The sequence below is a fragment of the Cryptomeria japonica genome, chromosome 11 (genome assembly GCF_030272615.1).
Source record: "Cryptomeria japonica chromosome 11, Sugi_1.0, whole genome shotgun sequence".
NCBI lineage: Eukaryota > Viridiplantae > Streptophyta > Pinopsida > Cupressales > Cupressaceae > Cryptomeria > Cryptomeria japonica.
In genome coordinates, this window is record NC_081415.1 from 707,843,072 (window position 1) to 707,858,896 (window position 15,825).

The 15,825-nt window shown below is 38.5% G+C and overlaps 1 protein-coding gene across 1 annotated transcript in view; it reads right to left on the bottom strand.

The window, feature by feature from the left end:
• The window catches only part of LOC131061348 (uncharacterized), a 63,066-nt gene that overhangs the window by 32,602 nt on the left and 14,639 nt on the right, over positions 1-15,825 (bottom strand). The window contains exon 2 of the mRNA XM_057994994.2: positions 1,860-2,065. Within this exon, the coding sequence (XP_057850977.1) occupies positions 1,860-2,065 (206 nt within the window). The remainder of the gene's footprint in view (positions 1-1,859; positions 2,066-15,825) is intronic.

Below are 15,825 nucleotides of genomic sequence, written 5' to 3' on the forward strand. Positions count from 1 at the left end.
CAACAAACTCCTAAGTATTAACAAACTTCAATTACATGTTGGAATGTTGATCCTAAATATGCAAAACAGATTGACAAGGAGGAGGCGTAGCTAGGATTGGTTGGGATTCCATTGGATGAGTCACAACTTGATATACATAGGGACTCAATGGCAAATGACTCTTTTGATATTGATTGCCTAGATGATGCATAGTTGTGCATCTTCATTTTGATATTGCCTACTGAGCAATGAAACATTGAAATCAAATCTTTTATATTTGTATGTGTTTTGCTGCTATACTTGATTCAATGAACATACTTGCTGCTATTTCTTTTGATATAATGTATGAATTGATGGAATTATTGATGTCAAAGGAAATGTTCAAGAATAACTGATCACTGCCACAAGAAGAACTGCTGAAGCAAGAAGGCCAAAGGCCAATAATCAATTACACTTTTTGATGGACGATATTACCTCAATGCTGGCCAACCCAAATTCATTTTGGCACCTTGTAAAAAGAATAATAAATTTAATTTAAATGAGCCAACCCCCCTTATAGAGCTGCCCCTCCTCGGAAATTAAAAATAAATAAATTTATATTTATTTAAAGCAGCCGACCCCTCATAGTGAGGGGCCATGTTTTGTAATGAAAGGTTGCATATAAATGAAGTGTTGCCTCCGTTTGTAAAGGATATGTTTTTTGATGAAGTTCCCCTCCTTCATGAAGATATAAATAAAAGATATAAATAAAGTTTGTGAAGTGTGGAGAATAAAGAGTGAGTGATAAATAAAAGACATATCATAAACACAAGCAGATTTGAGAATAAGGAAATATAGAAGATTATTCAAGGCAGATTTGGTAAAGGAGTTATAGTAGATCTAAGAGCAGAATTATAGCAGGTTTATGAACAGATTTATAGCAGATTTTTGAAAGAGAATTACTACCAAGTAGACTAAAACTTTGTTGTATTAGAGGTTGATGCCTCTCAATAGAAGAGATTGGTGTCTTTTGCTGGGTTGGTGCTCAGTAGTGGGGATTGGTGTCTCCAAGGGGTTGGTGCCTACAAAGATAAGCGGGGATTGGTGTTTCCAGTAGGTTGGTGCCTACAAAGTTTGTAAGAGAATTTTATATAAGCAATATTTTGTTGTGGTTTTCTTTCGAAAGGGTTTCCATGTAAATCTTGTGTTCTTCTTGTGTTCTTAATTGCTTATGTTGCATGATTGATGTTATTGTGATTATTAACTTAAAAATGTAAGAGATTATCTTATACTGATTCACCCCCGCCCTCCTCAACATAAGCGTGTGCTCATCATGAATCATTGAATCATGAATGACTAGACTCTAAACTTAAATTTTATTGTCATGTGTAGATAAAATTGTAAAAATTTGACTCTCTCTCACACATCCCCCTCCATCCCCAAAAGCTGACCCCTGGAGTGCCATCCTGGAAAAATGTCCCCAAGTCCTCTGCTGTCCCTGACCTAAAAACACTGTGTAACATAGATATTTCTGTGTATAAATACAGACATATATGTGTATATATACATAGATGCATATGTGTGTATATACATATACATGTATGTATATATTCATGTATAAATCAACACCAAACAATATCCTAGGGTTCTTTGAAAAACTATTTCACCCATATCCATCTCTTGATAGCTTAGGTTCTTCTTAACGTATGCTATGCTATATTCTTCCTTGTTGAAATTTATGGGGAACTGTCATCAATTTTTTGAAAGAGAATTGACACATTTGTGTTTATTAATTATTTACTAGACCGATTCTAACCTTCAAATGATAAGTTACTTCAATTTAACAAGAAATAAATCAGAAACACAAGGCATCCAGATACACCTTAATTGAAGCCTTTTACCTTTATGGCCATGTGTTGATGTGCCAAAGTCCTGCTACCCCTGTCAAGAAGACAACAGCCTTCTAATACGCAAAGAGCCAGGGTCACCTCATTATCTGTAGGAGGACTTGTAACTTTTGTGGAATCATCATCAGAGTTATGATCCAAAGTCTGCACTGAGTAACTGTCTGAAGGGGCAAGTGAATTTGCAAACAAAACAGGGACCACTGTCATAAAAACATGTGAATGATCAAATCAGCTGAATGACACTAAAAGATGAATCATGATTCACAACCATGCTTATGAATTTTAGAATAAAATAAAAAAGGAAAACTAATCACACCAAATGGTGAGGGCGAAGGATTTGATTTTGGAAGAAGAATATAAAAGCTAACTGGCAAAAAGTTTGGTTAAATATCTGTTTCCCTCTCCTTTCAATGTGAGCATCTACTTTTCTAGTATTCTCTGGCTGTCATTTTATACTTTCAGCTGGTTGTTTTCTGTATGTTCACCAGGGTGTGCAGAATATATAATGTCAAACATTTGTGATATCTCAATTTTGGATAGAATCATAAGTTGCTGGCCAAATTAAAATGCAAATATACTTTCAGCTGCTTGTTTTCTGTATCTTCACCAGGTTGTGTAGAATGTACAATGTCAAAATTTTGTGATATCTCAATTTTGGATAGGATCAGAAGTTGCTGGACTGGATTAAAATGCAAATATATCACAGTTGCATGTCCATGGTTCAAGAAATGACCAAATTCTTAAGGAACACTTTTTATTCAATTTTCATCAAAAGTATAGCAAGAAGGAAGAATGAAACTACTCACTCAAAGTTCAAGAGAAATCTTTTACACATGACTACTAACATTTCAAACTTGAGTTACAGACAAACAGTAACAAATGCTTCCATGTCACACTGGCCCACAGAAACTGAAAATTTGAAGGGAAGATCACTACAGCTTGCATAGTCTGTGGTTCATATATTAAAAAACATAGAATGTATGTTGTCCACTTCTCTTCCTCATCATTTTGGAAAGAGATATGCCAGCTAGGATGTTCCACATCATCTTATCTCTTCAAACACAGGTTTTCGACTTTATTAGAATATTCCTAGATAATGACATATTTCTTCTATTCTCCTTTTTGTTCCCAATTGTGCTACACATAATAGCATAAACCACCAAAAACTCAAGGTTAACTGTAGCGCGTCCTTGAGTTTGTACTGGTTTAAACCAGCCAACTGTTCTATTCAGTCAACTGGACCATTCAATTGAAAACACACAATTTTTTGAAAAAATGCAGTACATCAATACTCTGCTAATAAGCTGCAGTATTTTTGTGATCTGTACAAAAAACACACTGGTCTCTTCGTAACAAAGTTCTATTTTTTCCCTTTTTTTTTCATTTTTTCAACTCTTCACTCAAAGAACAAGCTTTTTCAATCTTTCAAAGGAAAAGTGATCAACAAATTAGCGCATGCCTCAGCATTGCTGGTTTTGAACTTTTCCACATTCCTTTTAGGTTTTCTCACTAATTTTCAAAATGTCACATAAAGTGGTAAGGCAATAAGGGCTTTTTTTGGTTTGAGCTTTAGCTTTATGAGGTTAGGGTTAGCATTGAACATAATGTTAGGCTTATTTTTATGTTAAAATTTATGTGTTAAAAGTTTAGAAACTTCCGTACGGGAAACTTCCGTAAGGGCCTAACCCTAACAACAACCATAAAACAGAATGTCAGAAACCCTAAACCTAACATAGTTTTTTCATTTATAGTTAGTTTTAGGGTCTTTCTACTTTTTAGTTTTTACTAAACATTATCTAAAGGCTGCGATATGCTATACCTAATTCTAGCCCGAAACCGCTTTTAAGTTTAGAGTTAGATTCTTCTTATTCTTTACTAAACCTAAAGTCCCACACCTAACTCAACCTATTTTTTTAGTTTAGAACCTTACAGTTAGGGTTATGTTAGGCGTTTTCTAAGTGTTTACAAAACTTGAAGGCTACTATGCTAAACCTAACCTTAAATATAAACTAATATTTTTAGTTTGAGGTTAAGGTCAAGGATTTCTTTTTCTTTATTTCTTTATTAACCCTAAAGGCTGCAATCAATTTGTTTATGATTTCAGCAGCTAATGTGTTACCATTTTAATTTCTCTTCCAAGACAAGGATTGCCATGCCCCCACCAAAAAGGCTACCAGATTGCAGCTTTGATAAAAGTTAAATCACAGCAATTACAAGAAATCGCAGTCTATATTAAATCATAGTCACAACCCTTTAAAGTATGACTTAGGCTAACTAAACTAAAAGATGCTAGCAATCAATAGAGGAAGTGGGTTAGAATTAAATTAAAGAATTTATAAAAGGGCAGCAATTTTCTACAATGAAAGAGATCTATTTAAAATTAAATAATTTAAATTATTATTCTCCAAGTGCTGTGATGAAGGGTTGTAACTCTTGCAAAGCCAATAGTGTGATGAAGAAGTGTGACTCCCTCAAATTTGAAGATATTAAAGGGAGAACATTTCATTTGAAAAGGACATCCAAGGAATGAATTGGGAAAATTATTTATTATTTTCAAAAGGCAGAAATGAATAGTGGTGACTCAATTCTCGTGAAAGGTGGTGACTAATTCACCAATAAAATATAAAGGAGAGATCATTCCAAGGATTCTATTGGAGGAGCATTTGGCAGTACCCCTAGCATGTCTTACCAGTTATCAATGGCCTTTGGCTCTTCTACGCAAAGTGTACCCTTTCTTGGAAGCGTAGGTGTGGCTGCAGGTAGTCCGGCTGGCACTGATGGTTCCGCAGCTGGTAGCGATGGGGCTGCCACCAATGGCTCCACAATTGGTGGTTGTGGAGCTGCCACTGATAGGACCACTAACAGTGGTACTACTAATGAAGGTGAGGTTGTTGCTGATGGGACTACCAGCAATGGTATGGATTGTGTTAGTATGTGAACTGTTGACAGGGGTGCTCTGGACGTATCCTCAACAAGAATGGCCTCCTCCACATCCTTCTCCGAGCATGCCTTCACTACTAGTGATATTTCCTTCATACTCACGTGAACAAGAAGATAACTCTATTGCCTTGGGGTCATCACTGCTCCTGAATCTTCCTTCTGCTTCCTCCTCTTCATAGTTAGCTGTGGTGGCTCCTTGCCACCCGGCTGCACCCCTAGGTTCACCCAATAGAATGCGATCGGCCAGGAGGCATTGAGTTGGCCAACTAGCTGCAATCTATCCCACTTGTCTGAGGGTACCTAAGTGTGAATGGCATCAAGGAGAGACCAATAGTGTGTTGGCCAACTAGCTGCAATCTATCCCACTTGTCTAAGGGTACCTAAGTGTGAATGGCATCGAGGAGAGACCAATAGCATGTTGAGTCATAAAAGGCCTTGTGCTTCACGCACAAGAACTCTTTGATCCTCTCCGAGAGCACGCTTGCCCAATTATACACCTCGTCAATGCTTAGTCCCACCATTAGGTCTATAATCTAGACAGCAATGTCTAATGCCCTGCTTGCACCCGTGAGTCTACTCTTAATTAAATCCAATATGCATCACCATTCAGCCATGGCAATAAAGTTCTTCTTCAGTCCCCTACTATTACCAATGCTCAATATGTTGTCTTGTTCCTCCTTGGTAAGATCTGACCGGCACACTCTCTTTAGAAGGTCATCCTTATGTTGCCATTTCATCTTTCCACTCAACTTGGCAATGGAAGCTCCCCTTGAGGGTATCCAAAATACCCTTGTCAACACAACGGGCCAAAATGATATGATGATGATGCAGCCCCTAATTGGATGACGGATTTGGGAGAATGTAAATTGTATTGTACCACCATAGCCCTCAAATAAGGCAAAACCCTGAGCATTAAAGAAAGATAATTGTGCAACCTTGTCTAGCTATGCATGCTTGAGTGCCATCTTCAACAGATGATTATCTTTTGTGGCCTGCCACTAGCTGCGACACTCATTGCCACTTAGGCTCTCTCAAGTGATGGTGTCCGCAGTAATGCTATCATCTCTTGCTGCATTCCCTGATGCACACGGGGTCTAAATCTCTTCCCTTTGCTACTACTTGCATGGATGAAACTTGCACTCTTGGCAAAATACAGCCAACCTTAAAAACACTCCTAAGAAAGCAGTTATGGTAACGGTTTGTGAGCTACCTTAAATTGTTGCTCTATTGTACTCACTTCCTCTTGTATATTCTACCTTACTTTGTTTCTCTATTGTACCTGCTTCTTCCTGTATATTAGTGTGTGCATCCTTGCTTTATTACTTTCATATTGCTTTGTAGTTTTGATTGTGTACTGCTTAATTTCTCTTCACTCGTACAACCTGATTCTTTCTTCCTTGTATCGCCTAGTTTTTTTTCTCCTTGTACAGCTTCGGTTCCCTTCCATACGACCTCCTAAACAATTCCTCCTTGCAGTTGTGCGACTTGTAGTTGTACACTTTAGTTCCTTTGGCGTACGGCTCAACCCTACTATGCTTCTTTTTTACTTCCCTCCTCTATATGGTTTCGTATCACTTCAACCCATTTTTGTACAATACATCATAAATATCGTACGATATAGTTTTGCTCCTCTTTTTGCCTTTTTGATATTGTACGATGCCCTTCCTCTATCATACGATGCCTTTATGGTGTCGTATGCTACCCTTTGTCATACAGTTTGCTTAAGGTGTCATACAATGCTTTTTTCTACCTTTGAGTTTGTTGTACAATTTACCTATTGCCACATACATCATAAATATCGTACGATATAGTTTTGCTCCTCTTTTTGCCTTTTTGATATTGTGCGATGCCCTTCCTCTATCATACGATGCCTTTATGGTGTCGTATGCTACCCTTTGTCATACGGTTTGCTTAAGGTGTCATACAATGCTTTTTTCTACCTTTGAGTTTGTTGTACAATTTACCTTCTTCATCTTCAGCCTTCTTGTTACTCGGTAGAACAACTCAAATCCACTATTTTCCAATTTATAAGTGTCCTTTTTTCCATTCTTGCTCTCTTTAAGTAATTTAATTAAATGTTTGATCATTATCACTAGACAATTTAATACTACTTTTTGCCACTTGACTTTATTTTGTCCTTCCTTTCTTCCTTTTTTGCTTTTCTTTTCTTCAAAGATCTTTATTTTAATTTTTCTCCCCTCCGACACTTCAAAAAAAAATCGGCCCCCTTAGTAATTACTTTTCTCACCAAATTAATAAATTGGCCTTCACTTTTTTTAAATTTTCCAACTCTAATATTTCAATCAAAACTCATTTTTCTCCATTTGCCAAAACTTGTTTCTTTAATTTAATTTTTTTTGGCCTTAGCATATTCCATAAAAAAAAAATCCCTTGACTTTCTCTTTTTTTCTATCATGCTTGTTTTCTACTTTTTATTCTCATTTTGTATCCCTTCTGTCAATTTTCTCTTTTCCCTTTAACTCCTATTTCTATATCATATCTCCATGTACATGTCTTCCATCCATTTAAAACACTCTTCTTCACAACATGTACCATTGTATTCAAGATTGAAAATTTTATCTAACACCATACCTTCTTCTGAGTTGCAACCACACCATACTCTTTCTCCTCGTTGTTGGTTCCATATGACATTGTCTCCTTGTATGATTGTGTATCTAGTACATTTGTTCACCACTTACCACATTTTAGGCGAGAACAATCTAGGGGAGGTGGTGGTAACCCTTTTTCCCTCGCATATTCAACAATCATTCCCTTCCAGCAAAATTGTTCTACTATTATTATTGGAGATTCCATTAGTACTAGTTTTAGCCTTGAGCCTTCTCCTTCCTCCTCGGAAAACTCTAGCCATTCCTACTCTTTTTCACTCCCTTCTAGTTTTGTATTTGCATTGATCTCTTCATCCATTTCATAGCTTACATACCCAAACAAGAGATAAGCATAGGGGTCCTGTATGATTTCGGTACAATCATTAAATCTTATCTCTGTTGGTGGTGGTACGTGCATACAATTGATTAATTGGGGTTTCATTGTTACTACTACTACTGATATTTCTTTGTTGTCTTCAAGAGGGAACTCGCCTATTAGTCCTCCTAATCTCGCATCTAAATCCCCTTCACGCATTTTGTAGTCTACCATGTTGATTGCAACGGGTGTCTCCATTCTTTTTTTATACAGTTTTAACTTTGATCTATTAATGTCCTTTAGCAAAGTGTCATCTCAATTCTCCAATCTGATGGCTCTATGCTCACAAACTTCTCAGATTATGGAGGACTGAGCCATCACACCTTGAACTTACCTGGCTTGATCTCGTTACAACTATTATATTTCAAAACTAACTATCATGACTGGAATCTCATTCTCTAGAGATGTTTGTCGTGCCAATACTTTCCACATTGGTGCATGTTCTCCATTGCCCATTGTTCAAGTACTCTCCATTCATCCAGCATGTTCAATTTAAATAATCATTCCTTCAAACTCTCTTCGTCTCCAATTCTATTCTCCACTACTACTCTCATGCTTGGTACCATGTACTCAACAGGGACAATTGCTTCCTAACTATACATCAACTGGAAGGATGTATGCTCTATCGTCACTTTGTATGTTGTACAGTATGCCCACAATGCAACTAATAATTTCTCCTCATAGTCAGCCTCTTCGATGCAACATGATTTATGAATGACTAACACCAATACCTTCTTGGTTGATTCGACCTAACCATTTGCTCTCGAGTTGTACGGACTTGAAAAGTTGTGAATGATTCGAAACTTTGTCGTCATCAACCGAATGACATGATTGACGAAATGTACTCCCCGATTACTTGTGATCTAAATTGGAATGTTGTACCTCGTGACAATGTATTCATAGATGAATCTCACCGTACTCGTAGCCATGTTTTCGATAGTGCTCTCGCCCCCCCCACTTGGTTAGGTACTCTGTTGCTACCACTATGTATCAGCATCAATGTTGTTGGTTAACCTTCAATGGACCGATGAAGTCCAATCTCCACCTCTCAAAGAGCTCCTGGGATTGTGAAGGGAATAAAAGCATCTAATATCACTTAAGAGGTTTGCCCATTCTCTAGCAGCTATCATACCCTACTACCCACTCTTGAGCGTAGATGTGTACTGTAGGCAGCCACAACCTGACCAGTAAAACTTTTCTAGTTGTGGCGTCAAGTCCCATGTGTCCTTCTGCAAGACCTTTGTGCACTTCCTTCAATACGCCAAGTATTTCCTCCTGCATTACACATTGCCTGAAAACTTGATCAAAACCCATTTTGTACAATAACCCATTTACCAACTGGAAAGTTCTACTTTTCAAGGCAAGCTTTCTTCTCTCTCGTGTCAACATCTCTCTGGGGAACGTGCCTGTGGACAAGTACTCTCCAATATTCTTGTACCACAGTGAAAGTGCAAAAAATTGGAATAGGTGAGCATCAAAGAAATCTGCATTTACTCCCTCCAATGGTTCTCCCAACTTTATCCTTGAGAGTTGGTCAGCTATGACATAGCTTTTCCGAGGTCTAACGATGATGGTGAATGTGAACTCCTGAAGTAACAACAACTATCTACTCACTTGTCCCTAGATAATTGGTTTAATCACTAGATACATAAGAGCTTGGTGGTCTACATAGAATGTAAACAATGTAGCCAAGTGGTAGTGTCTAACTTTTTGCACCAAGTACGCCATTTCAAGTGCCAATCTCTAGATCGTGATGTAGTTCTCTTTTGCTCTTGACAATAGCCAACTTGCAAAAAGTAACAAGGTGGTCAAGGCCTTGGGGACCCACTTTTGCGAGTGTTGCTCCAATAGCATAATTCCAGTCATCCACACATACACGAAATTCCCAACTCTAGTTTGTTGTGACGTTTTCACACATCACCCCATTGCAAATGGGAACCCCCACTTTTTCGCTTTCCAGCTTAGGATTTTCTAGCTATTTGTCTTAGCTTGCCATCAATCTCCTAGTCTTTAACCTTTTAGAGAGAGCGGGTTAGTTCAATCTGTCAAGTATGATAGGTCAAGGTCAAAATTACCAATGTTGCCAAATGTTGCTAAGTTGCCAAAGCTTGCTAGAGTTGTCACTAATTAGGGTTTAATGATATGCAAGCTAGAAAGGGTAAAATTACTTGTAGTTCTTCCATCAAGAACTACAAGCATATCATTTCAAGATCCTTGGGATCAAGGAGAGGTGAAATTTGTCTAAGTGTTGGGAGTCAATCTTGATGAGCTAACAATGTTTGGGCACCTATGTATGCATTATGTGCTCTAGGCAAAATTTGTGCATAAGGACCCTTCATTTGCGCCTAGCCTAGAAGATGAGTGGTGATTGATCTGATTATGATCTGATTAGGCAAATCTATTCCTTAGGTCTAGCTTCATCATGCAAACACAAGTTAAAACAACATCAAGGTTGTGCATGCTCAGTTATAGGATGCGCTCAAATGCAACACTCCAAGACACCCTCAAGCAATCCAAATCCTATCCCTAAGCCCTCTCAAGTGATCAAATTGATCAAGAAGCCATGAAATTTGAAGACAAAGTGTAAAATTTGCCTAAGTGTAAGCTTGAGCGCATAGTGCAGATACACTTGCACTATGCGGCCCATGTCGTACAAGCTACTCTACGTTCTATGAGCCCAACCCCCTTTAATCCTAAGCACAATCAAGTGATCCTAAACCTACCAATGAACAAGCTCAAGGCATCACATTTTGACAAGGGCATCATCAACTTTGTGAGCAAAATGGAAAAATTGACTAAGTATAGGGTTGAGCGCATAGTGCAATTGCACTTGCACGATGCGCCCTAGGTTGTGCTTCACTAGGTGCATTTTGCGCCCAAGACCATGAGCCCCCAAGCTTGCTTTAAGCAATTCAACAACCATCCCAATTGCAATCCAAAGACAAAATTGATCCAAAACTATGATGTTGAAGGCGGCTAGCTCAATCTAGAAACCATGGAATTTGATGACATGTTTTCAAATTTGGCTAAGTATATGTATGAGTGCATAGTGCATGTACACATGCACTGTGTGCCCATGTAGTGCACATCCATGTGTATTTTGCGCCCAGGGTAGAATGGGGATGTTTGGATGACCAAGACTCCAATCAGTTGTGCAAAGAACCTTGTATTAGGCACCCCATAGATAAAGAGGCCTCATTATGTGAAGGAGACATAAAAATTCAGCTAAGTGTAAGCGCCAGGTACATATTGCAAGCACAACCGCATTTTGCACCCATACTTGTGCATAATCATGTGAAAAATGTGCTCAAGTTGAGAGATGGGTATTAAGGCCGCCAAGATGCCTCAACTTCAAACTTGACTAACATGGATGCGATCAAGGTGGTAAACTAGATAGAGGGGGCTATTGATTTGATGATGTTATTCAAAATTTTTGCCAAGTCGAAACTGTAGATACAGGGGTTGCAACCAAACCCGTACGGATCCGTACAACCAAGGCAAAAGGGAATAGGTAGCTCGTACGGTGAAGAAGAGGGAGTCGTTGGCAGTCTATACGATGAAGAGGGATTGGGTGGCGTCAGTACGGTGAAGACAAGTTGGGGTGACCCCAACTGGACAAAAAATTCGGACCATTATAATAACTGCCAAAGGCAGGCGAAAGTAGCAAAAATGGCATAGAACCCCACACAGGCAACGATGGCGACAAACATAGGAGAGACAAGCAGCAGTAAGAAAGCCAAAGTAAGGCCAAAGGTACAGGGGGACTAGGAGAAAGTGATTGTGGAAACTTTGAAATTCAAGAGTGTGACAGGAAGTGAGTGTCGTAGTTGGTGGGATGAAACCCCACCAGATTATGAGTTAAAAAAAATTGCTCAAGAAGGCAGAAGTAGATCACGCCATCCAAATGTCGATATTGTTAATTTTAACACTTTCAGATTGACATAACTTAGAAATTTAGATTTAGTTTGTTTAAATGAAAGAAAATGACAACATAGAAATAAACAAATTAACAGCAAGACACAGTTACCCTGGGAAAACCTCCTAGGAGGAAAAACCCAGCCAGAAAAGATCCTTAGATCTGATTATGGCTTATAGTTATGTAATCATTACAACACTTATCTCATGTATTTGCAGGTTCAGATGTTGCTATCACAAGAGGTATGAGGTGACTGCCTTTAACAATCACTTGCTGTCATATGAAGGATAGATGTTGCTGCTCCATTACCCTAGATTGTAAGCCTCCAAAGAATTCGTTGTGTATGACCTAGATGGCAGTCCTTTAAGCAGTTCGCTTGGTATACATAAATGGTAGTCCTTGCTGTGTGTGTATGAATAGCAGATCTCCAATCAGTTCGCTGTGCATTCACTGAATTGCCAATACCTCAAGATGGATTTCACACCTCCTAATGATAGATGAAGGTTGCTGTAGTTGTAGATGACTGAAGTTCGCACTTAGGCAAATATGAAGATTTTCACATAAGATGAAGGAGCTTAATTGACTTGATTGTGTTACAAATGAATCTTGATCTTTTATTTATATGGAGCGAACTCCTTAACTAGGTTGGGTTTTCAATAATTAAACTTTTAATTATTTCCTTTTATCTGACTTGTTAATAGGGTCGTCCCTATTGGATAGTGCGCTGAGTGTTTCTATGATATAGCGTGGGGAATAGGGCCACGTTGGAGGGAAGAGGGGCCAGACCTTGTTTGGGCGGATTGCAATGTTGCCCAAGGCAATATGAATCCGCCCTTCCCTAATTAATATCAACACTCCCTCTTAATTAGGGAGGAGAACATAACTATAACCTTTCATCTTGCATACACAAGCAAGGAATGGAATTACATAATACAATCTTCCAGCTTGCACACAAGCATAGACTGGATCCACCTTACATTGCCCGCAGAGGGTGGAGAGGATCTTTTCGCCCATCTTACATTGCCCGCAGAAGATGGTCAATCAATTACACTAATACCATCTTACATTGCCCACAGAGGATGGTTTTAACAATTAAACTTCTCCCTGAGAAGTTTTTACAATACCATCTTACATTGCTCGCAGAGGATGGTTTAACATTTTACAATACCATCTTACATTGCCCGCAGAGGATGGTTACTAATTAAACTTCTCCCTGAGAAGTTTACAATACCACCTTACATTGCCCGCAGAGGGTGGTTTAATATTTACAATACCATGTTACATTGCCCGCAGAGGATGGTTAATAATTATACTTCTCCCTGAGAAGTTTTGCAATACCACCTTACATTGCCCGCAGAGGGTGGTTTGATACAACACGACATATTACTGAGATTGAGATTCCCTTTCAATTAGGGTTTCATTTTCCATAATACCAAGATTGTCCCTGAAGTACGCAAACTTCACTTTGGATAAACGCTTGGTAAGAATATCTGCAACCTGTTCATCAGTGCTGACATACTTCAGCTGAATAGCACCTCTTTGCACCATGTCCCGAATGAAGTGATAGTGAGTTTCCACATGTTTTGACCTGTCATGAAACACTGGGTTGATGGACATCTTAATACAACTCTGGTTATCACAGTGAATAACTGTAGGATCCCAAGCCTGACCAAACAGCCCTGCAAGAAGCTTGCGAAGCCACACTGCTTCTCTAGAAGCTACACTTGCTGCAATATACTCAGCTTCAGCAGTACTCAATGCCACTGAAGATTGTTTCTTGCAAGCCCAAGAGATTACTGCGGATCCCAAGCTAAAACAAATACCGGAGGTGCTTTTCCTGTCTTTGACGCTTCCAGCCCAGTCTGCATTTGAATAACCTTCCAAGGTTATTGGAGTGTTAAGTGGATACTTCAGCCCAAAACCAACTGTGCCTCGCAAGTAACTTAGGATATGCTTGGCTGCAACAAAATGAACATGTTTGGGCATGCTCATGAACTGGCTGAGAGCATTTACAGCAAAACATATTTCTAGTCTAGTGTTAACTAGATACATCAATGATCCAATCAACTGCCGGTACTCAGATGGATCTGCAAATTCAAAGTTAGCTGCAGAAACACTTAACTTCTTTAAGTTAGATTCCATAGGAGTAGACATGGGTTTACAATCCATCATTCTAAATCTTTTCAAAATGTCACTAGTATACTTTCCTTGACTTAGAAAAATTTCGTTAGATCTTTGCCATACTTCTAGACCTAGAAAATAATGAATTAGACCTAAGTCTTTCATTTCAAATTCTGAAGCTAATTCTTTCTTGCATCTAATAATAAGTTCATCTTTACTAGTAAGGAATAAGTCATCCACATAAAGAACTAGAATTAGCATTTCATCATAGGCTCCCTTAAAGTATATGTTAGAGTCAGCATCATTTTTACAAAAGCCTAGACTTAGCAAGTATTTATCAATTCTTTCATACCAAGCACGAGGAGCTTGTTTAAGACCATACAGAGCTTTCTTTAACCTGCACACATGAGTTAATCTATCCTGAATATCATAACCCTCAGGTTGCTCAATATAGACTTTTTCCTCAATGACACCATTGAGGAAGGCAATCTTAACATCCATCTGATGTAGTTTCCAACCCCTAGCAACAGCAATGGCTATTATAGTTCTAATAGAGGTATATCTAGCAACAGGAGTAAATGATTTTTCATAGTCTATGCCTTCCTTTTGAGAAAAACCACGAGCTACAAATCTAGCCTTATATTTTTCAATGCTACCATCAGCATTATGTTTAATTTTAAATAACCATTTAGAAGAAACAACAGATTTACCTTTGGGTCTGGGCACAATGTCCCACACATCATTCTTGATGATTGACTGATATTCTTCATCCATAGCAAGCTTCCAGGCATGATAAATCAAGGCTTCTTCAACATTACAAGGTTCAGTTTCAATGAGATTGCACATCAAATCAACGTAGTTGGAGAATACCTAAGGTCTCTTAGTTTGACGGAAGGTGCCACTAGGAGCAGCAAATCTTTCATCTTCTTGAATGGTGTTCCTTACCCAAAGAGGCCTCTTTTTGGTAACGACAATGTCACTAGAAATATCAGTGGGATTCATGGGCTCTGGTGGATCGTCATGATCATCTTGAGGTGGAGGTTCTACTTGCTCCCTCTGAATCTCAAGGTTAGAATCAACATTTATATCTTGATTGTCATTAGTTTCATCAATAACACAAGAACCTTTTGATTTCTTAAAAGCAATATCTTCTTCAAATGTAACATCCCTACTTACCTCAACATACCTTTGACTTGGGATGTATATTCTGAATGCTTTGGAGGATTCACTGTAACTGACAAGAATGCCTTTCTTTCCGGAGGGTTCCAGCTTGGTTCGCTTTTCTTTGGGCACATGAACATAAACAGGACTTCCAAAGATTCTGAGGTGACTGATGTCTGGTTTGGATCCTGTGAAGGCTTCTTCAGGGGTCATGTTCTTTAGAACACGGTGAGGGCATCTATTCTGGATATATACTGTTGTTCTGGAGGCCTCTGCCCATAGGGAGGTCTGCAAGTCTTGATCGTGAATCATAGCCTTTGCAGCCTCCACAACAGTCCTATTCTTTCTTTCGGCAACACCATTTTGTTGAGGATTGTATGGAACACAAAACTCCCTCTTAATTCCCGACTCAACACAAAAATCATAAAAGCTACCGGAGGTGTACTCACCTCCATTGTCAGATCTTAAACATTTAATTCTTTTACCAGAGAAGTTTTCAGATAATGCTTTGAACTCTTTAAATTTACTTAGGACTTCATCAGATTCTTTAGATTTCAAGAAGTAAATCCAAGTTTTCCTAGAGAAATCATCTATGAAGATCACATAATAAAGAAATCCACTAGGAGAAGCTATAGACATAGGACCACATAAATCAAAGTGAACAAGTTCTAGTTTGTCTTTAACTCTATTTTCACTTTTATGAAATGGACTTTTAACATTTTTACCTATAGCACAACCTTTACAAGTGTTATCATGGATTTGACTGAGTTTAGGCATACCTTTGACTAACTTTTCAAGGGATGGAAGGGCTTGATAATGCAAGTGTCCAAGCCTTCTATG